The 24358-nt window shown below is 40.0% G+C and overlaps 1 protein-coding gene across 1 annotated transcript in view; it reads left to right on the top strand.

Moving 5' to 3' along the window:
- LOC142431672 (uncharacterized) overlaps window positions 1-24358 on the top strand; it is a 107856-nt gene extending 83498 nt beyond the window's left edge. Inside the window, exons 7-12 of the mRNA XM_075536685.1 lie at window positions 4216-4458; window positions 6981-7044; window positions 14446-14503; window positions 16138-16264; window positions 16585-16680; window positions 21398-24358. Of these exons, the coding sequence (XP_075392800.1) occupies window positions 4216-4458; window positions 6981-7044; window positions 14446-14503; window positions 16138-16264; window positions 16585-16680; window positions 21398-22959 (2150 nt within the window). The 3' untranslated portion in view covers window positions 22960-24358. The remainder of the gene's footprint in view (window positions 1-4215; window positions 4459-6980; window positions 7045-14445; window positions 14504-16137; window positions 16265-16584; window positions 16681-21397) is intronic.

Raw genomic sequence — 24358 nt, 5'->3', positions numbered from 1 at the left:
CTTCCAGCTCAAAATGGCTTCACTCTTGTCAAGGCTGTTTAAGCTTTTCCTAGAGTGACTACAACACTATTGATCTCAGTTTGTCATTTAGAAAGTTTCCTTTATAGTATTTGTTAAATTTACACATACTTTTATGTATACGCTATGCTATATAAGAAAAAATACAAACCACACCCCCTTCATACAAATAAATAATATTTATCTTAATGAAAGTTATTTGCAAAGGTCATTTGATGATACGGGAGAATATTTATAAAACTCCCCCCCCCCACCCGCCCCAATAAAGTTGCTAACAAGCATGTGGTTACTACTATATAGGCTTGAAGCTTAACTGCTTGAAGACTACTTGCTGGAAGGTTGTCTGCCTTCAAGGGCAATCAGACCTATTGTCTGTCCCTGCTAGGTAGGGCCCACTCCCTCCTGATAAGGATCAGACTGTTTTCCTGAAGAAGAGCTCAGGGCACCCAAGGTTAGGCTGCCATTTGACCCTAGAACCCACCCATCTAGTTACAGATGTGCCTTCCTGTCACGTGCATGCCTCTAGTACCTCCCCTTCCTGTTTCATGTACACCTCTAGCCGGTCCCCTTCCTGTTATGTGTATCCCTCTAATTATTAGAGTCTAGTACAACCCCTTCCTGTTAAGAATGTGGTCACTGTGGCTTGCATGCCTGAGATTGTGTCAGGCTGGGAGAGAATACATTATTCCCTCATTCTGGTTCCAGTCTCCTTCACAATTGGTGAGCATGCCTTGTCTCATGTCTAATTTACCCCTAAATACACAACTACCCCCTTAGCACCCATCTGGATGTGGGACTGGATCCCACAAAAAGGTGTGCTATAAAATAGTGGTGTCTAATTTGATTTTTGAAAAATGGAACCAAATGGCTGTAAGGAAGTCGAGAGGTGCTTGAGACCAAATCAGTCGAATTAGAGCAAACAGGCTTTATTAGGGAGAAAGACCCAGCCTGGGCGAAGTCCCACGGTCCACAGTGTCTGGGCCGGAGGAGTCACACTGCAGGCTACAGGGGTGATGCTTATATATGGACAGGTATGTCCGGGTTTCTGGAATTTAAGGAGTCTCCCTGGTTCCGGGTGTATTCGTGCCGGGTGCAGAGTGGTGGGCTGAGAACAAGGCAGGCACTGAGCCAAATGGGCCGTGCTGAGTGCAGAGTGGAGGGTAGAGAGCAAAGTGGGCACTGAGCCAAAAAGGCCATGAACAAAATGGGCCGTGAGTAAAAGGAAAAAACTGGCAAAGCTGCTGACAGGTCAGCTCCACAGGTGTGTGTGGGAGATTCAAGGCCACTTGCTGCTAGATGTTTCAGCCAGTTCTGGTCAGCTCCACATGGGTGGGGGGAGATCCAAGGTCACTTGCTGCTAGGAACCAGCCTGGCATTGATCCGGCCATACAATGGCCATTAACAGTTAAATTTTATCTTTTTTTTTTTCATGGCAATTCTTTATTTTCAAAATCTCTAAAATAATCATGTTTTTCTTTAAAAATATTGCATTTGAGAAGACAAGAACTCTATGCAGTGAAGTGTAGTCATTTTCTAAATAAATGAATGTTTTAAGGACTCAGAATCAAATGAGTTCCTGGGGGAACAAATGGTTAAGCGCTCAGCTATTAATGAGAAGGTTAAGAGACTGAATCCCCTGTGAGGCACAGTGGAAAAAAGGGTGGGTGATCTACTTCCAAAATAATATGGATACTGAAAACCCTATGGAATACAACTCTCCTCTCACACACTGGGCTTATTATGAATCAAAACTGATGCCACAACAGTTTCGGTTATAATTAAATTACCCATCCTTATTAAGCACGAATTTTCAGAAGAAAGAGAGTAGAGACACACTCCAACACACCTTGGACACTGTTTCTAATGCATTCATGGTGCGCTCTTGCCTTCTTCTCCTGGGAACCTTACTTAGAGAAGGGTAGAACTAGGGGAGAAGAAAATTACTGTGTTTTTCTTGGTATCCAAATGGGTCTGGTCACCGATAATCCCAGCCGTGCCCCTATCACTCACCAACACCAGGAACGAAGATCATAGGACCATTAAGCAGCTTGCCCAAATCCCAGCATCATAGGGTGAGGCTGAGGTCACTGCTAGTTAGAACAAGAATTGGATCACATCTTCAAAACTAGAAGTCTTTAGTCAAAATCGCACTGTTAGATTGGGGAATGGAATGCGAGCTCACCTTGGGCACACGGAAGAATTACGACCAGTTGAGATGCAAAAATGGCAAAAGGAGTTTATTTTTCTAGCTCGAGCTAGGGCTTCCTCCCTCCACTGTCCAGTGCAGCGGAGACCCAGCATCCAAAGGGGATCAGCCCTGAGTTCTTTGTTCTCCAGGCTTTTATAGGGCTAGGGGGCAAGGGGCAGTCCAGGGTTATTATTCTTTAAATTTATTGGAGAATATTTCTGGTGCCAGTCTTGTCCAGCAGTGACTGGCCAGTAGGGTCACGTGTGTCCTCCCGATTGGTCTGCCGACAGTGGGTGGTCTCCTATTGGACACTGTGTCCCATGGGTCAGCGTGGGTCAGGCTACATCAGGCGGTGGTTTACATCTGTTCCAGGAACCTGAAACTGAACCTTAGGCCCTTTCCGAGAAACCGAAACTTAGGCCGACCTCAAACTTTGGTTTTCCACAGCCTATTCTAGCCCTGACCCAGTTGATCTATACTTGTGCCCCACAGCACAGTTGACAGAATCTCCACCAAATCCAAATCAAGCCGACTGCCCAACGAGTAGATTCCAACTCACAGCAAGTGTGAGATGAAAAAGGCCTTTTCCCAAGTTTGTCTCCCCCAGAGATATGTTAGACCTAGGATCGCATGGTAAATGATTGTAACACACTTGGAAGCAAGCTACTTAGAAGTTATTTCCCTGAAGGCATCAGCCATCCAGTGCAATGAGACACTATTGTTTATCTCTCAGGTGGGGCTCACACCCTACTGATAAGGCTGTGATTGCTTTGCTGGAGAGTCCAGAGAAAAGTCTAAGCCCATTCAAGGATGATCAAGGTTAGGCTGCCATCTTGAATCTAGGATAGGCCCATCTTGTCACATGTCCCTCCCCTTCCTATTGCATGCACACCCCTAGATCATTCCCTTCCCATTGCTGTATTGCCTATCATACAATCACTTTCTATGACATATGTGATCACCTGTAATCCGGGCGGCTTGCACTGATTTTATATAAGCCCTGGTCAGAAATATATTACCTCTCTCCTCCCACTCTCTGGTGGGACTTGGCAGTTGGGATCATGGCCGTCCAGGAGGTAAGCATGCTACCATGAAATGTGTCTGACTCCTTTATTTTACTTTTTCTCTTATCTTCTATGACTTTCCTATGATCTTAATATTATTAGAAGCCATACAATTGCACCTGTGGACCGCCCACGATGGTCAGAGGTTGGTTACTCTGACAAGCAAGCCTCTGAGACAGAGTGCAATTGCTCCACAGGAATTCCATGGCTGCACATCTGTACAAGAGCCCACCTTTCTCCCATGGAATGGCTGGAGTGGCGGGTGGATCAAACCATTGACATTTCTGTTAGCAGCCGCCCACTTTAACCTCTGTGCCACATATAGGCCAAGTCACATAAAGCCACAACCACACATGGTCAATGGCAACCACACACCCACGATAGGGCACAGTGAGTGACAACCCCATAGTCTCAAGCACTCCTCAGTGTCGCAATCATACATTCTAAGCGACCCCCTGTGGGTTTCCTAAATTGTAATTTAGGAATTGATAGCCCAGTTTTTCTCCCCTGGAGCTGCTAGTGGTCTTGAACTGCCAGCCATGATGAACGCAGGCCAATCCATCACTAGGGCTCTGATAGTGCCCTCAGGGCCCATAAAAATTAGTTTCTTATCAGTATCTCCTATCAATACATGACAGCGGTGACAACAATCTCCCACAGTGTCTCCCGACACCATCTCACCACCTCCCCCTTTTCAGGCCGCTCGGTGGTCACAGGTTCTAGAACCCACGCCCCAGGCCCGCCCCACCCTCGGGGCTCCTCACCTCAGGTCTTACAGATTAGACCCTGCAGAGGTGAACGGTCCCCTGGGGGGCCCATCGGATCTGTCGCCTTAGAATCAAACCATCCAGTCAGGCTTCCTAGGAACAGAGCCCGCCACGTGGTCCTGGGAAACGTGGTGCCCCGCGAGGCCCCCGTTGACCAATGGCGTGCGTGCGTGCGTAGCGTGCGTGCCTGCGGCCGGCCAATCGGGCCCACCCCCAACGTCGGTTCGGGCGCCACCAGCGTCACATCCGGTCTGCGTTTACGGCCCGCGCGCGGGGGGCTGGGGGTGGGGGTCGGGAGTGGACCTTGTTCGCGGACCTCCGGGTCCACACGGCTTCCCGCCCGACCGGAAGTGGGGTCTAGCCGCGAGCCCTTCTGGGAGATGTCGTTCCCGGCTGCGCTCAACCTCGGCGAGCGGCGGAGGTGCGGCGCGAGCGTCTGCGTGGGCGGCGGTTGGCCTCGGGCACCCACCGTTCGCCTTCTTCGCCCTCCTCCCGGGGGCGGCGTGCCGCAGGCGCTTCCCGCCGGTGACCAGCCGCGCGGGGAGAAGGGCGCCTGAGGTGGGGCCCCCGCAGTGGGGCCGCCGCGGGCGGGACCCGGAGCGAAGCCGCTAGACTTAGAGAGGAACGGCTTTGGGGAACCTGGCGGCGGAGGAGGGGTGTCAGTGTGAGTGTCGCTGCTTGAAGAGTGGTGGGAGTTGTCGGAGCCAGAAACTGGAGGGAGGGAGAGACAGACACCGTGAGACAGACTGATCTGGCATATGTGATTGTGGTGATATGTATGAATACTTGTTCCAGATGATAGTGGTGTGTGTGTGTGTGAGAGAGACAGATTGACAGAAAAGACCGTGAGACAGACTGATCTGGCATATGTGATTGTGGTGATATGTATGAATACTTGTTCCAGATGATGGTGTGTGTGTTTGTGTGTGTGTGTGTGTGTGTGAGTGTGTGAGACAGATTGACAGAAAAGACCGTGAGACAGAGTGATCTGGCATGTGTGATTGTGGTGATATGTATGATTTGTGGTTCCAGATGATAATTGTGTGTGTGTGAGAGAGAGACAGATTGACAGAAAAGACCGTGAGACAGAGTGATCTGGCATGTGTGATTGTGGTGATATGTATGATTTGTTGTTCCAGATGATAATTGTGTGTGTGTGTGTGTGTGACAGACAGACGGAGACCAGATCGTGAGGCAAGACTGATTTGACATATGTGATTGGTGACATGTATGATTAGTTGTTCCAGATGAGAGTGGTGTGTGTGTGTGTGTGTGTGTGTGTGTGTGAGAAAGAGAAGGCGTGAGTACTTGTGATGGTTTGAGAGGTCGTGATATATGTGTAACTGGATGTGTAGGATAGTGTCAGTAATCATGAATTATAGGGTGGGGGATGCTAAGTGTATTTGGACTTACACTTATTAATCATATGGTCATGAAACGTGTGGTGGCATGTGCGAGAGAGAAAGAACGCCGAGCTTGGGGAGCTAGGGTGTGATAATCATGTGGAGTTCATCTCTGTAGCATTTGACCTTGTTGGTAAACTCTTCACAAGCATGTCTGTATTTGCTGCCTCGTGGTTCTCCTCCCCTGTTCTCCACTCCTTCTTAGCCTTCTCTCCAGGCTCATTATTCTCTCATTAACTTATAGCTTGTATTCTTTATAGGATGAGTTGAGATATGCTCATGTGTCACTCCTGGGGCCCAGGCTAAAAGGGACAGTGGTTGCTCCTGCATGATCTTCTCATGGTGGATCACCAAAGCCCAGGAGCACAAAACAGAACTTGCACATGTCCTTACAATCTCTGCCCCTTGTACTCCGTTGGCCCAAACACGTCATGTGTCTAAGTTGAATGTCACTAAGTGGGGCATTGCTACATTCACAGTAGGAAGGCAGGGCCAAATTATATGACAGAGTATGAGTTTATAATGTTAATTCGGGGTGAGCCTGGATCCTGGTGGAGGTGTGGGCTGCTAACCAAGAGGTGGGAAATTCAAACAAGTCACTGCTGAAAAATGATAAAGCCGTTCCAATAAAGATTTGTCTCTGAAACCCTACATAAGGTCACTTCAAAACTCAGTGCCATCAAGTCGATACTGACTTACAGTGACTGTAGACCACGTAGAGCTGCCTCTATGAATTTCCAAGACTGTTTTGTTTGTTTTATAAATCATTTTATTGAGGGTTCATACAAGTCTTATCACAGTCCATCCATCCATTGTGTCAAGCACATTTGTACATTTGTTGTCCTCATTTTCTTTCTCAAAACATTTGTTTTCTACTTGAGCCCTTGGTATCAGCTCCTCATTTTCCCCCTCCCTCACGAACCCTTGGTAATTTATAAATTATTATTTTTCCATGTCTTACACTGTTCGATGTCTCCCTTTACCCACTTTGTTGTCTGTTCCCCTGTAGATTATCGGTTTCCCCTTTTCCCCCATCTTCCCCTTACCTTGCTGGTATCTCTACTCTTGGGATTTATCTATCCTGGATTCCCTGTGTTTCCAGTTCCTATCTGTACCACTGTACATCCTCTGGATTTGTAAGGTAGAATTGGGATCATGATAATGGGGGAGAGAGGGAAGAAGCTTTAAAGAACTAGAGGAAAGTTGTATGTTTCACCGGTGCTATACTGCACCCTGACTATTAATAAGAGTTGAAAACCCAGTCTTTCTCCCATATAGTGTCACTATGAGTTGAAAACTCAGTGCAGAAGCTTTTTATAATTTGGGTTTTTATCATTGAAATCCACTTGTGGCAGTAGAATTAGAATTGTAGAACTGGAGCCAGTATTCCAATATACCACTTTACCAAACATGCCAGTTCATATAGTAATTGTATCTCACTGTTCTTTCTCCTCTGGTATTATTGCTTATCAGATTTTGTTGTTACTATATTTAGCAAAAAATTTACTTTTTCAACTGCTTCTCATTTTCCTTGTTTCAGGTCTGTTTTCTGTAAAGAATATAGTGCTGAGTTATTTACTTTTCTTCTTATTTGACTGGTATAGGTGAGTATACTTCAATTACATGTATTGCAATTCTTGATATGCATTAACTTGCTTTTTTCCCTTAAGTTCAATTATGCCATTTTAAAATTATACAGGTTTAGCATTTCCCTTTTACCATTTCAACTTGTTTCTATGTTACTAATTCAATTTCTTTTGTTTTCATTTTTAATATGCATAAAATTTTCATATGCATACTAAAGAAGCCCATACGCAAATAAACCTTTAGGATACTTTAACTCCAAATTACCTACTTGTATCTGCTATGTTACTTCTAATTTTTAATACCTAAAAGTAAATTCTGTGGGTTTCTACTCCCATAAAGAGTTACAGACTTGGGAACTCACCTTGTCCTATAGGATCACTATGTCCTAGAGTTCTCCCTGTCCTATAGGATCATTATATCCTATAGTTCTAGAATGGACTCAATGGCGGTGAGTTGAGAAATTAGTAAATAGTTCATTTGTTAAACATACATAATTTCGAGAGCCTAGTGGAAGGCACCCTAGAGGTGTGTTAGATCGCAAACTACAGTGTCAGCAGTTGGAACCCAGCAGGGACTCAGCAGGAGAAAGAGGTGGCTGCTGCTCCCATGAAGATTTACAGTCTTGGGAACCCTAAGAAGGCACTGTCACTGTAAATCCACTCAATGGTAGTGCGTTTGTTTCTTTCTTTCTTTGAGTTTTCTATTAGCAGAAAGAGACAAAGAATACCAGTTTTCATGACTTTTATATCAGGGAGGGATGACAGACAATATAAGGGGACTTCAAAAAAAATTGTGGAAAATTTCCTTTTTTTTAAATTCCATTTTTCCCATGAAAAGTTTGAAATTCCCTCATATATATATGATAAGTATATTACTTACTTAGTAGTTAGAAGGTGATCATTATTATTTTAAAAATTGGTGTATAACCTAATTTTAATGCCTAAATTAGTAAATTCTGCTACCTTAATACTTAACATATAAATATATGTACATAGATCTATGTCCCTATCATTATATATAAATATATTTATCATTATATATAAATATATTTATATATGTACGTGCCTGTATTTAGACCTTTATGAATGCCCTTTGCCTCCTAGTTCTTTCCTCTACTTCCTTTTGCTTTCCTCTTGTCCCACTATCATCTTCGATCTTCATTTGGCTTTCAGTAATTCCTCTCAGCTACATTGCACTTGATCAAACCCCACCAGGCTTTCTGTGTCGTCGATTTTGGATCACTTGTTCCCTTGTCCCTGGGTTTGTTGGCTCATCACTTCATTTCCCCCACTTCCCTCTCTCCCATGTCCCCCTGGAACTGTTGGTCCTATTTTTATCTCCTCGAATTGTTTATCAACATTTACTTTTTTTTATTTAGCTAATAGCCATGTCATTGATTCAGTCACTCTCATCATGAAATAAACATACAAGTAATTCTAATTTCAAATGTAGAGTCTGGGACTTTTGATATAACTCTTATTTTCACTTCAGTTGCCAATATAACCCAAGCAGAAAATGGAAATCTGGAGTTATTGCAAATCTGAGTGTGTTTAGACTCAGTTTTATATCTGTCACTGCATCAGGCCACACATTTATGCCCAGAAAAGATATTTGAAGAGTAGATAGTTTTTGAAAATCACCATTCACTTCTACACTGTTATTATCTCTGTTGAGCAGTTGATTCAGCCTGGATTGCTGAGTCATTGAGTTTTCCTCCGTGTTCTTAAGCTGGTCTCTCCTCTAGCATCTCTGGTCAGTGACTTCAAAGATTGTGATTCTAGTCAAGGAAGCTAAATCTTCGGTGTTGTATTAGTTGTCTGCTGATGTGCAACAAATTATCTCAAACCTCAGTGGCCTTGGAATTATGTAAGTTTTTTTACAATAATTTCTTTTTATTTGGCCTTTATTATTTTTTGTTTGCCTACTTAAATAAAATAGGCATGGCAAGCCTGAGGAGAAATCTGGACCAATGGTTCAGAAGGGACTTGGGGAGAGAAGGAGGCGGGAGATGGAAGCAGTGAGCAAACAGTACCATAGACAGGGGAACAACTAGGAAATGAAAATCAACAAGGAAGACATAGAGATCCTGGGGGTATTGGAGCAATAGCAATCTAGGAATTACCGAGGTGGAAGTAGGGCAAGCATGATGAAGGAGAAAGGTAAAAGGCAATGGAAGAACGATCTAGGAAGCAAAGCTATGATAGAGGTATAAGCATAGGTATGTACATGTGTAAATACATTACTTTATAAAAATAGAGGTATTGGCCTTGGTACATATATTTATATTGGCAGTACACTGAGGTAGTGGGCAGACATCGGGCCTCTGCTCACAGCCTCCCTTAATGCAAGAACACTTTGTTCTTACAAACTAGCATTCTGTGATGTTCAACCTCCCGGTACAATCACTGAAGACAAAATGGGTGCATAAACTAATGTGGTGAAGAAAGTGATGGTGCCTAGCTGTCAAAAGATCTGGGTCTTAAAGGCTTGAAGTTAAACAAGCGGCCATATAGCAGAAAAGCAACAAGCCCACATGGAAGAAGCACACCAGCCCGTGCAGTCATGAGGAGTCATCAGGACCCGGTAATAGACATCAGAAGACCTAAAACAAACAAACAAAACAAAACATTGTTGAGAACGAGGGGGTTGGAGCAGAGACCAAAAGCCCATCTGTAGATAATGGGACATCCCCTCACAGAGGGTCACAGGGAAGGGATGAGTCAACCAGGGCACAGTAAAGCACCGATGGAAACTCATTCCTTTGGTTCTTTGAGGCTTCCTCAACCCTTTCCCCCTCCACTATCATGACCCCTATACTGCCTTTTACTGTGGGTTAGACCGGAGCATGTGCACAGGTACAGATAAGAGGTAAGAGCTCAAGACACACGAATTCCAGGAACAGGAATGGGAGTAGCCATACCAGAAGGGTAGAGGGAGAGGAAGGGAGGAAGGGGGAAGTGATTGCAATGATCGACACATAACCACACACCCTTCAGGGGGATGAACAACAGAAACCATGGGGAAGGAAGACAGTGATCGGTGTAAGAAAGGAAAATAATATTTATCAAGGGTCATGAGGGTGGTTGATGTGGAGGGAGGGAAAAAAGAGGAGCTGATACCAAGGGCTCAATAGAAAGTAAATGTCTAGAAGAGAATGATGGCAACATATGTACAAATATGCTTGATATAATTGATGATTTGTGAGAGCCTCAATAAAATGATCTTTAGTTTTTAAAAATAAAAAGATTTTAAAAACCTTTTAGTGGCTTAAGAAAAGGAAAATATTTGTCACAGTTCTATGGTTAACAGAGAGTGGCTTGAATGAAGATTTCTGGTTCAGAGCTTTCATGAAATTACAATCAAGAGTTCAGTGGAGCTATGGTCATAAACAGGCTGGATAGAGGCCATAGGATTAAATTCTAAGATGATAGGCAAATTAGTATTGGCTCCTGTCAGGAGACCTGTCCTTAGGTGTGGGAGACCAGCCCCATAACTGACAGGGTCTATGGAGAGATTATGTAATTGAAAAGGATAAATAAACAGACAAAAGGTTTAGAATGCTTATCTCCTCCACGAAGCCAGGTATGAAACAGAGCAAATGTACTTAGCCATGTCTCGGGACATGCAGGCCTCATTAATTACCTGTGTAACAAGGTGGGCAGTATCTTAACCCGAGAGGTCATTGAGCCCATTAGAGGAGAAGAGAAACCCAACACTAGCATTGGGGGCAGGCAGAGGAGAGTTGGCTGCCCTGCAAAGGAAATATGTCTGCTCCTATAGTTTGTCAGAGGACACCAGCTTTCAACAACCGAAGGGACCAGTAGGCGATCATATATAAAGATTATTGTGAAGTAGTAGAGGATACGAAAGATAGAAGAGAAGATAAAGGAGTCAGACACACTTTATGGTAGCATGCTCACCTCAGCTCCTCTTGATGGTCCACATGGAACTGGGAGAAGAGAGAGAGCCTTTACTTGGGATGTTTATAGGTGGCCAGAGACATGCATATTCAGTAGTTACATGCGTCACAAGGTGGGTGATACCTACATTAGGGTCCCTGAGCTCACAGGTGAGGAAACCTAATGCCTGCATTGGGGGAAGGTCGGAGGGGGGCTGGGTGACACGGCAGGAAGAGAGAGCAAAAGGCTGCCTGCTCTACAGGGAGATAGAATCAACCACGTGCTCACTCTAAGGCAGCATAGGTGTCAGGGGAGACTCTGTGGGAATGCTGTTTAAAGCAGGATCATGTACTTGGACCGTATCTGTAACTTACCAAAGTGGAGGCTTTCCTACCATGGAAACTAGCTTTCCAGATTCCCTATTATAAGTTAGGGAATAGAGTCCTCGTCATTTTTCCTCGGGGTGTTTCCCACAGTAAATAAAGGCCTCCAGCTGTACATGGCCACGTTACTAGAACAAACCCTTCTTGTTCTGAGCTAAGGTTTAAGTAGAGGTCCAAAGTCCATCTGCTTCCTTGTATTTATATATATATATATATATATATATATATATATATATATATATATATATATATACAGACAAATGCACCTATCTTTGTTTATATATCTATATTTATACCTACATACCATATATACTCATGTATAAGCCAAGTCTTTTCAGCACATTTTAAATGCAGTTTTTGTGGTAAAATTAGGTGCCTCGGCTGATATTCAGGTTGGCTTATACTCTATTTTATATGGTATGTTAGGGTTCTCTAGAAAGATAAAACTAGGTTGCTGATAATTTTATATATATATTTATAAAGATAGGTATATAGCACAAGAAAGGAAAAGTTAAATTATAAACAGATATATAATACAAGAAATGAACAGTTAAATTATAAAGCAGTACAAACGGCTCAGTGCGACTCACTCCCGTGAGAGAGTTGTGAGACACTGGCAGTCCTTCAAGTCTTGAGGGCCGTCAGGTAGTCCTCTGTAGACAGAGAGCTAGGCTACCCCAGCACAGGCAGCAACAGCAAGGCAGGTCACCAACTGTCAGTCCTCAGCTCGGGAGATGTAAATTTCATCCGAGTGGTCTTAAAGGGACCGCAACTTACAGCGACACAGTCTACAGACTAGGCGTCCCACAGGTAGTGTGCCCTTTAAATTGAGGAAAAGCCCAAGCAAGGCAGCTGCACACTAGTCGATTAAAGAGCAAGAGACAAGAAAGCAAGGCTCACCAAGCCACTTATCTCCCCGCCTTTCAATTAATTCCACTTGTGTTTATCGGCCAGACTGGCACAATAAACTATCTTATATGGTATATATTTTTTTACTTTCTTGTTCTTTCTCCTACTTCGTTTTTCTTTCCTCTTGCCTCGCGATCATGTTGAATCATCATTCACCTATCAGTAATTCTCTCAGATACATTTCAATCGATCAAACACAATCAGGTATGCTACACCCGTCTCACTTCCAATTTTAGATCCCTTGCTATTCCCATGTCCCTGTCATTGGCTCACTGCTCCCCTCCTCCTGCCTCCTCCTCTCCCATGCATCCCCCACTCCCACCCTCACCTGATGGTTGCTCCCATTGCTGTATCCTTAGGATTAGACACCAAAAGAAAAAGAAAATTAGAGAGACCAAACAAAGAGTTCCAAGTCTAACTGTTGTCCTGACTCAGAGTAGAATATCTCTGTGTTAAATAGCAGGTAGACCCTGTTATGATCCACCAGCCCAGTCCCCTTTTTCTTTCAGGGTTCCATATCCCAGGACCTGCTTACCTAATAGCACTTAAGCCCTTTTAGTCCTCAGCATTCGTGACCCAGAGGTGCACCTTCTACAAGACCCATTGCCTTTCCTGCAGTCAAGGATGATGGGGTGGTTTAGTGCCCCAACCCCATTACACCTTTTGACTTTCATTGTGGCCCCTGTGAATATCCCCCAAACAGTTTAGATGTGCTCTATAATCAGGATTCCTCAGGGACTTCGTCGCTTTGCTCCCATTGCTGGTCTGTTGCACTCCCCTCTTGGGGTTTCTTCCAATTTATACATTTTGTTTGAATGCTGTAAACCAGGATACCAGCTTTATGGAAAACCAGCAAAGAAAGAATATAGGAATTAGGGATTCCTCACAATTCAATATGAGAACTTAATTTCCCTGTTTTTCCTCTGTTACTTCAACCACATCTTTATCTAGGTCTGGTATAACTGAAGTGTACAGTCTGTCTCATTCAGTATTTCTAGACAGGGAATCTCTCATTGTTCTTTGCCGGGGTTTGGAACATCTCATCAAGTTTTATAGAATGAAAGAGGACATCCTGTGCTCTTAGTAACTTCTTATAACATCTTACATCTATTTCTCTGATTCTCAGCCATGCCACAAACCCCTGCCTACAAAAATACGTAATTCCAAAACCTTCCCAAGATTCTCTCATGACTTCCCCATCCTGCCTTTAGTTTTAGCTCTCTCTGGTTTGCTAAGTTAGGTACCAGCCTTCCAAAATTTAGTTGACATTTTTAAAATCTGCTGAAATCATTTTCCTTGTAAGTTTAGGCCTCTTTTGTTCCTTTACTATAATTTTGATTACATTTGAGAGAGAACAAAGATAAATGCCAATATTCAGTCTGCCATTTTAAACTAGAAGGCCCTTATTTACTTTTCTTTTAACACTGTGTAAAAAGGATTTTTCTCAGCATTCCTCTCCCATCTCCCTTTTCAACTGCTGACAGCCACAAATAAACTTAAGCATTTGTCCATTCTTGATATTTTATGTCAAGTCATACAATATTTGTTCCTTTGTACTTGGTCTATTTTACTCAGCATTTTTCAAGAAGTCATGCCCCAACATGTTTTAGAACATTATTTCTCTTTGTAGTTGAATAATTCTGTATTATTTGCGTATATCACATTTTGTTTATCAATTCTGCTGATAAACATTTGGGGTGTTCCTACTCTTCACGACCTGAAATTTTTAGGACTAAAATAAATCAGTGCTATTTTAATGTCATTAGACTCAATTTTATTATATTGTATGGTTGCTCTATAATGCCTGTAATTATTTTTGTAATTTATTTATTTCTTTTAATAATAATGCTTATAATTTTTGGCTAAAGTTTATTTTCAAACTTTATCATCATAAATATTGCCTTAAAGAACATCCTACCCCTTATTAGTATTGTTCTTAATCCTTATTATGTACTCAGCATAAATTCCTTGGAATAAAATTGCAAGAGCCTAGGAGAATAGTGTTATTGACAATGGGCATCCTCCCTTTGCCCTCTAGATATCCCCATTAGATCTCAAATGATCAGATTAGTCATGTGGGTAAATTTCAACATCTCCTTAGCCTGGTGGCTGTTAACATTTTCTAAGGATTATTAATCTTCAGGGTGCCTGATAGCCACTTAGGGCTCAAGATTTCTATACTTGATCATCGGGAGCTCTGAAACAAATCTCTTTTCTCTTCCCTCAGCTTGGCCTTCTCGGAATCTGTCCTCTCCAGGGAAGAAGAGGACATGACCAGGTCTCTTGTACGTTTTTAAGCAAGTTCTTTACATCTTGCCTTTCTTTATAAAGTTTAGTTAGATATCACAAACCACTTTGTAAATTAGGAAAAATAGATGAAAATCAAAAGTAAGGAAATATAGAAGATCTGAACCAGAGGAAATTTAAGACGTGAATATGCAGGAAGAGATCCATAAGTAATGACAAAATCTGAATATGATTTAAAGAGGCACAATGAACTAACACCAAACTCATTTCATAAATTGTACTTAGGTCTATGCGAAAGAAGTTTAACAACTACTTAGAAAAAATGAAAGTTTTTCATTGGCAGTAAGTTTTTAAAAATTATAAAATGTATTATCATTCTTATAATTGTTAAACACATTTTTTTAAAAGACTGTCTTACCTAAAGATTAAAAACTCAACCCACTGCCTGAAGGCACTCAGTGTTCTCACTCTTGGTCTGGAAAGTCTACCACGCTCTCCTGGCTCACCTAATTCAAAAACCAAACTCACCACCATCCAGTCAATGCTGACTCATAGAGACCCCCAGTGGGTTTCCAAGACCAACTCTTTACAAGAGTAGAAAGCGCAGTCTTTCTCCCGAGGAAATGCTGGTGGTTTCCAACTGGCAGTCATGCAGATCACAGTCAACGAGTAGCTACTACCCACTGGGCTCCTTTCTAAAATGCTTCCTTTTCTCGGCGGCTGCTGGTCACCATCTCCCTGCCATCTCTGGTGTCACAGTGGTCTGTCTCTTGAACAGAGGAGGTTTGGCAGGTGGTTCTTCAAACCAAAGGACACACTCTTTCATGTTCTTTGCTTTTGCTTACAATGAAAGCCCCCTTTCCACCTCTGGGTTAGCTCATCCTCAGGCTAACAGAATGACAATTCTGAGCAAGCCCCTTCTTAGGGTTCCATACACCTGAGGTGTATGTTCCCACCTCATCAGCGTGTTTTGTATTTTATTTGCATTATTAGCAAGCTGTCTAAACCCTTTGGTTGGTCACATACACCTCTCATTTGCATAGTGCTACCTAGGCATTTAATGGGAGTTACCAAGACTATGGCTAGAAAGGTCATGGCACTAGATGGTGAAATAACAGGATAAATATTGACAGTAGTGACACAACATGAGTACTGTCATTGAACTATATATGTAGAGATTGTTTAATGGATATCTGCTATGTATATTTTCACTAATAGTAGACAGTTTAAAAACAACAAACTTTCACACCTTTTTACCTTCTCCTGCCTTCTTTTCACTTACTTTTCATTTCATACTTTGTTCCTTTTCTCTCTCAACCACCTGGAAAGGTTCCAAATCAGTTAACCATGAGTCTCTAACTCTTTGTCTCCATCTTTGTCAGCCCAGTACAAATCAATGACTGCTATCTCTGCCTTCCTGCATAATGAATAATGAATTCATGTTTACTGACTCAATAAGGTACATTAACAATATAGTTACTCTATTGTTTATTCCCTCCCTCCCTCCACACACAGAACAATACAAAATTAGCTAACTGCCTGTATAAAGATATAATATATGCTTTTTAATTAGCTGATCCCTAAATACTTGCTAATTTGAGGTTTTGTGTTTTGACCATAATACTCATTTTTGATGACTTCAAATTACTTAGGATTTTTTTTTGCTTTTCAGGAAACAGTGACATTTAAGGATGTGGCTGTGGACTTCACACAGGAGGAGTGGCATGAAATGAAACCTGCTCAGAGGAACTTGTACCGAGATGTGATGCTGGAGAATTATAGCAACCTAGTCACAGTGGGTAAGAGTAGCTTTGCCATTTAACTCAGAAATTAGTTCTACTTCGAAAATGTATGACTACTAACAGGTTAGGTGAGACTAGCCCTCCCCCCTTTTTTCTTCACATGACCATACTTATATGTGCTTTAGTCTCTAAAATAAAGGCAAATGACTTGTGTCATTGTACTGCTTTAGAATTTCTTTCCCTCATCCTGCATTAGCCTTCAAGTCCCCTGAATTCTGCCTAAGACCTAGGGTGGAGTTTTATTTATTTATTCGTTCATTTATTTATTTTTGCCTTCAGCATTAATGTTCCAAGACATTTGTCTTTTCTAATAATAGGCTGTCAAGACACCAAACCAGATGTGATCTTCAAGTTGGAGCAGGAAGAGGAGCCATGGTTGATAGAGGAGGAAATGTTTAGGAAGCAGTGCCCAGGTAAAGAAGTGAAAGCCAGACAGCACTGCATCAGAAAGTTACATGCAAGTTATTCAGTGAGAGGTTAATACCATTTCACACCTCCGCGATTCTCTTTAGGGGCTAGTCTTACAGAGTGACAAATGGGCTAGATGTCTTACATTACTGTGATATTGCTACATTTTTTTCCTGTGTGGGGGCTCTCTCTTCAACTTTTAGAGGACCAGAAACCCTTCATCTGATTTCAGGATGATAGCACTGTGATTCATTTATAACCAGGAGCTCTTTGACTTGTAACCTTTCTCTTTCCAGCCGGTTCATAGTTCCAAGTTTCTTTCTTTTTAAAAAAAATCACTTTATTGGGGGCTCGTACAACTCTTATCACAATCCATACATACATCCATTGTGTCAAGCACATTTGTACATTTGTTGCCATCATCATTCTCAAAACATTTGCTTTCTGCTTGAGCCCTTGATAACAGTTCCTCATTTTCCCTTTCCTCCCTGCTCCCCCTCCCTTAAGTTTCTTATACAGTCAGTAGTATCTCATGTTTGTATAGTATTTTTTCCCTTTTCTTTTTAAAAAAAATCATTTTATTAGGGCTCATACAACTTACCACAATCCACACATGCATCAATTGAGCAAAGCATCCTTATACATTCGTTGCCCTCCGTGTAGTATTTTTTTAAGAATTTTTTTCTTTTGACGCTAGGCTCTTTTTCACTGGGTTCTTGGAAAAACCTTGGAGTTCTGTCTTATAATGATACTCAGACTGTGCGTTATACTTCACAGCTCTGATAATCCCATGCAGCTTTAAAAGCTTTTGGCTTAGATATTGATGCCATCTTCCTGTTCACTCCCACCTTCCAGTTCATATAAATTTACTTGTACATATATATGTATATATTATATAGACTCAATTAATAAAGGTCCCCCTCTCATTTTGATACCTAATTTCTTCCTTTCTCTGACGTATTAAGAAAAAACCGCTGGCATCCAATCGATGGCAACCCTAGTGACCTACAGGACAGGGTAGAACTACCTCTGCGAGTTTCGGAGAACGAAACTCTCCATGGGAATAGAAAGCTTCCCCTTTCTCCCTCGGAGTGGCTGGTGGTATTGAGCTGGTCACCGTACAGTTAGCAGCCCAACAAGTAACTGCTGTGCCACCAGGCTCCTTCCCACCTGTAGATGTTGATGTTGTTAGGTGTTATCGAGTTGGTGCTGACCCATAATGACCCTATGCACAATAAAACGGTCCTGTGCCATCCTCACAATTGTGTCCTCTTTCTCTCTTGAAGTGGTGAGAATCTTTATTCCCAAAATTCTGGGGGAATTTTTTTTCTATCATCTTTTGGAGGCTCTTATAACAGTCCATACATTGATTGTATCAAGCATATCTGTACATATGTTGCCATCATCATTTCCAAACATTTTCTACTTGAGTCCTCGGTATAAACTCCTCTTTTTTCCCCTCCCTCTCCCACCCTCCCAGCCTCATGAATCCTTAATCAATTATGTCTTGTTATTATTTCGTATCTTACATTGTCCATTGTCTCCCTTCACCCACATATCTGTGATTCATTCCCTTAGTTGGGGATATATCCAACCTTGTGATGGGTCACCCCTTTCTCTCCCTTCCCTCTTCCCAACCATCCCTCACCTCTCAAGATATCACTACTACCACCATTATTCCTGAGGAGTTTATCTGTCCTGAATTCCATGTGTCAAGGGCTCATATGTGTACCAATGTATGTTCAATTCTGAATTTTTTTGATGATGTGCTCTTGAGTAGAGGTTTTTTCACTAATTTTGCTGGATATGTAGTGATTGCTTTTGATCTAGAACAGTGGTTCTCAACCTTCCTCATGCCACGACCCTTGAATACAGTTCCTCATGTTGTGGTGACCCCCCAACCATAAAATTATTTTTGTTGCTACTTCATGATTGTGATTTTGCTACTGTTATGAATCCGGCGGCCGCTGTGAAATGGTTGTTTGACCCCCCCAAATGGGGTTGAGAACCGCTGGTCTAGAATACATATTTTAATCCTTTAAATTATTTTTTAAAATATTTTTACTTTTCTATGTTCTATTAATATGAGAATAACTTTTATTAATTGAGTGTAATTTTCTACTGTTCTTTGTTGTTTTTTCTAAGAAAAAGCCTTGGCTTTAATTTCAAAATTGTATTTGTTCATTTTTAAGTATTCCTTATTTTAGTTGTTCTCTTCTGTTTTGTGTATCTAGTATCTCTGTGGTATGATATCTTTTTCTTTGCAACATTTTCTTTTCAATATTTATGCTTCTTTAATGTTTCATGTGTGTTTTGATATCTTATATTCAAGATTATTCTTAAAAATCTAGATTATGATCTGTCAGTTCAATTTTCAAAATTACAGATAAAAGAATGCTGTTTGTAATCTCTGTTTGCCTACCCGACAACAAACAAACAAACCCACTGCTATTGAGTCAATTCCATCTAAAAGGATTTCCAAGGCTGTAAATCTTTGTTGTTAATTGCCACCAAGTTAGTTCACAGCAGTCCAGTGCACAACAAAATGAAACACTGCCTGGTCCTGCGCCATTCTTACAATTGTTCTTAAGCTTGAGTCCATTGTTGCAGCCATGTGTCAATCCATCACATGGAGAGCCTTTCTATTTTCGATGCCTCTCTACTTCACCAAGCATTATGTCCGTCTCTAGGGGATGTTCTCTCCTGACAACATATCCAAAGTATGCATAACAAAGTCTCACCATCCTTACGTGGAAGGAGCACCGTGGCCATATTTTTTCCAAGACAGATCGGTTTGTCCTTTTAGCAAGCAATGACACTTTCAATATTCTTCACTAGCACCACCATTCAAACACATTGATTCTTCTTTGATCTTTTTTATTCAATGTTCAACCTTCACATGCATATAAGGCAATTGAAAACACCATGGTTTGGGTCAGGCATACCTCAGACCTCAAAGTAACATTCTTGCTATAAATCTTTTTTTTATTATCATTTTATTGGGGACTAATACAACTCTTCCTTGCTGTACATCTTTACAGGAACAGAAAGTCTCTTCTTTCTTCCTTGAAGTGGTTGGTGGGTTTGAGCTACTGACCCTGCAGACAGCAGGCCAATAATACTACCAGGGCTCCTTTGCATATCAATAGGTAGGCGTTTTTGACTAGTAGACAATACTGTAGAATGGTTGAATTAGAATCCAGGACTTTATTATGGAGCCCCAAGTACTAATATGAATAGACCCTTTATTTTTAGCCTTCCTATCTTCTACCTGGTGGCAAATGCCAGTATTCATGGGAATAAACAATAGAAAGGAATTGGATGCCTCAGTGTTCAGTATTAAATTTTCATGTATTTCCTAATTCTTTAGTATCAGACCTTTCCTCTTCATCTATTTTCTTTGTTCCTAAATCCGGAGGTTCTCTGATTCATTTTCTATAGAAAGTAAACCTTCCTTTTTCTGTTGAGGTATGGATACATGGTCACTATCTGTATAGATGGAAGGAAAGAGTATATTGATTACGGGTAAGTTACAGAGAAAATAATCTACTTAATAATTTAAGAAAGAAGAAATTTGTGTCAAAGTAAGAAATGTTTCCAAATAGAAATGTTTCTGAAACTCAGAACACAGAACTAAGTTGCAAAGAGAGCCCTTCTGTCACAATCGAGGAGTTACTTCTGGTTCAAATAGGTAGATGCCAGCCGTAGAATCCAGAAATGTGCTGGTGATTTTGGAATGTCTTGAACATAATGGATGCCTTATGCCCAGTCTCTTCTTTTTGTTCAGTTCACAGTTAAAATGTTTTATTTGTGCAATGGTGAATCCAGATAATATCCAGAAACCTATACCCAAATGTATCTAAGAAATATAGTTTTTTACTGTTTCAATCTCTTCAGATTGAAAAGAGGTTACTTGAGCAATTTCATAATACCTGCATCAGGGCATCTATCTAACTACTCCTTGTTCAAACTTTACATTCATTCTCTTCTTTTCAGCCACAATCCTGTTCCTACCCTTTGAGTATCTAGATTCTTCAATATATGAGCTTTTCCAGTGTTCTATAGCCAAGTCTCTTTTTAAAATTTTTGTTTTACTTATTGGCATTGTCATCCTCATGAGACTTTTATTTTAAATTCTTAGCTCTGCTATCAGTTAACAATTTCCCATATATGAGGAGGCTTCAAAAAAATTCATGGAGAAGATAGTGAAATTTTCCCATGAACTTTTTGAAGCCCATTGGACGTTTCATCTTCCAGTATTTTATTGAAATATCTTTATCCTTTTGTTCTTATAAGTCCTTCAGAAGGAGGAGAAATAAACATGTATATTAAATAAACAGTATTTAACACAATGTTAAAATATCCTTGTCGTGAAATCTTTACCCAGTTATTTATTTATGTATTTTCCTTTCATCTTATTATAATAATTTTACTGATTTCTATATTTTATAGGGATGTTTAAAAAAAATCAAAACTACTCTAGCCTATTTAGAGTACTCTAACTTCTCTCTTTTTTAGACTACTCCAGACTTTTTCCTCTTTTGAGTAATTTTTTTAGAATTTACCACCTAAAACCTTAAGATGTTTACCCTTTGGATGTCTTTCATATTGGGAAATTGGGGCCATCAGACATTCAACTTCACATTAAAAAATTTCTGAAATGTTATTAATAGTATAAAGTAGAAATGTTTACTAGTAATAATTTTTGGTCCTCTATTTTAGAAGTTTGGGAAATTGATGAACAGATTGAGAAGCAACAGGAAACACCTATGATGAAAATCACATCCATCTCCAAAAACTCTCTGATTAAAGAAGAAGGCAATGGATGCAAAAAAGTTAAAAACTTAATTCCTCTTAGCTCAGACATTGCTTCTTTGAGACAAAGCTTCTATGAACTTGATAAGGACTTGGAACATAATTTAGACTTTCTCAGTGTTAAGAAACAATATATAAGAGGTAAAAACTGTGAATATAATGAATATAGGAAACCATCTTATACCTCATCTCATCCTTTTAAGTGTACTCACTGTGGACAAGAATTCAATCATAAGTTTGATCTCATTAGACATGAGAGAATTCATTCTGGAGAGAAACCATATCAATGTAAGGAATGCAGAAAAGTCTTTAGTAGGAAGGAAAATCTTATTACACATCAAAAAATTCATACTGGTGAAAAACCTTATAAGTGTAATGAATGTGGAAAGGCTTTCATTCAGATGTCAAACCTTATTAGACACCAAAGAATTCATACTGGGGAGAAACCTTTTGCATGCAAGGATTGTTGGAAAGCCTTCAGTCAGAAATCAAATCTAATTGAACATAAAAGAATTCATAGTGGAGAAAAGCCCTATGAATGTAAAGAATGTGGGAAGTCTTTCAGCCAGAAGCAAAACCTTATTGAACATGAAAAAATTCATACTGGGGAGAAACCGTATGCATGTAATGAATGTGGCAGAGCTTTCTCTCGAATGTCATCTGTTACTCTGCACATGAGAAGTCACACAGGGGAGAAACCATATAAATGTAATAAATGTGGGAAAGCCTTCTCTCAGTGCTCAGTATTTATTATACACATGCGAAGTCATACAGGTGAGAAACCCTATGTATGTAGTGAATGTGGGAAGGCATTCTCTCAAAGTTCATCTCTTACTGTACACATGAGAAATCACACAGCTGAGAAACCCTATGAATGTAATGAATGTGGAAAAGCCTTCAGCCGGAAAGAAAATCTTATTACACATCAGAAAATCCACACTGGAGAGAAACCTTATGAATGTAATGAATGTGGGAAAGCTTTTATTCAGATGTCAAACCTCGTTCGACACCAGAGAATACATACTGGTGAAAAACCCTATGCATGCACAGTATGTGGTAAAACCTTTAGTCAGAAATCAAATCTGACTGAACATGGGAAAATCCATACTGGAGAGAAACCATATCATTGTAATCAATGTGGAAAAGCTTTTAGTCAAAGACAAAATCTCCTTGAGCATGAGAAAATTCATACTGGAGAGAAACCATTTAAATGTACTGAATGTGGTAAAGCCTTCTCTCGAATCTCATCCCTTACTCTTCATGTAAGAAGTCATACAGGGGAGAAACCATATGAGTGTAATAAGTGTGGGAAAGCCTTTTCTCAGTGTTCAATACTTATTATACATATGAGAAGTCATACTGGTGAAAAACCCTTTGAATGTCATGAATGTGGGAAAGCATTCTCTCAAAGAGCATCCCTTTCTATACATAAAAGAATCCATATAGGTGAGAAGTGTCAAGTGTACTAAATAAGAGCAGACTTCTCAAATTCAAACCATGCTCTAACTTTAAATATCCTGGAGTATACAACAAAAACTCACAAGATCTTTATGGAAAAAATTGTTAAAGGGCATAAAACATGAATATATACAGGGAAGTACCATGTAACTAAATGGGAAAATTCAATATAAAATTTTCAATAATCTAAACAATTTATAGATTTAATGCAGTTTCAAATTAAATCTCACAAGAATATTTTAGGATCTTTATAAAATGACCCTAAAATCATGTTAAATAGAATTCTATGGATTGCTGAAACACTTTTGAAAAGGAACAGCGGATGTGCCTTCAAACTATATATTACACATATTATAAAAGTTATTAATATTCATTACTAGTACATTAATAGATAAATTAAAAAGTCTTGCAAAATAGACCAGCTAAAGCAGTCTGCAGAATATATGTGAACATCATATTAGACAAGATATGAATAAGTATGGAAATGATTGCTAATGAAGTCTTTAGCTATTTATGTTGGGAAATAAAACTGCATCTAACCTTACAACATATAAAAACAATTTCAAAGGTTTTGGACCCTAGACTGGGAAAATCCAAACTGAAGTTATTAGGATAAAACACAGGACAATATCAATTATGTCATCAGGTAAGCATTTTATTTTTAATAAAAAGACCTTGCAATTCCACTTCTTTACATACACATTCTAAAGAAACTCCTGACTCTGTGCACACATTTGTATGCCTTAATTGAAAACAACCTAAACATTTATCAGTGGGGTAGTGAATGAATAAAATGTATTATATTCAAATGAAGGAGTTATATCCAGCAGTTAAAAACAATATATTTGTAATATGTGTTGGTAAAATTGTTAATAATGTCGAGTGAAAATATATGTCTATATATAAATGATGCTGTAGAATGATATTCATGTACATTAAAATCATTTACAAAGAACAGGACCATGGTTTTATTATCATACATATGTATCTAAAATGGACCAAATTAATGCTAATAGTTGTATCCAGCAGACTGGGATTAGGATTGCTGATTAAAGGAGGCTATCAGCTCTACTTGTAATTTTTTCTCTTAAAAAGAAGATAAATCTTAAAAGTTATATGTTATGGTGATATGGGTGTTTTTTATTAATAATGTTTTTTAACTTATTTCTCAGAATTAATGGGATGGAGGGAACTCTATGCATATAGAAAATAAATTGTAACAACCATATATGCCTTATTAGATGCTAAATTTTCATTAAAATATATCTAGAAAATTAGTAATTAGAAATGATAGTCATGTTCACTATGATAAAAATTAATATATCAACTTTGTGATACCTTTTTTACATTGTATCATTTCTGAAATTAAGACTCAGTTTCAAAAGTTTCATAGCTTTAAGTAAATATGTA

This window comes from Tenrec ecaudatus, chromosome 18, assembly GCF_050624435.1.
Source record: "Tenrec ecaudatus isolate mTenEca1 chromosome 18, mTenEca1.hap1, whole genome shotgun sequence".
Classification (NCBI taxonomy): domain Eukaryota; kingdom Metazoa; phylum Chordata; class Mammalia; order Afrosoricida; family Tenrecidae; genus Tenrec; species Tenrec ecaudatus.
Note: the sequence above shows the minus strand (reverse complement) of the source record. Positions and strands in the feature narration are given on the sequence as shown.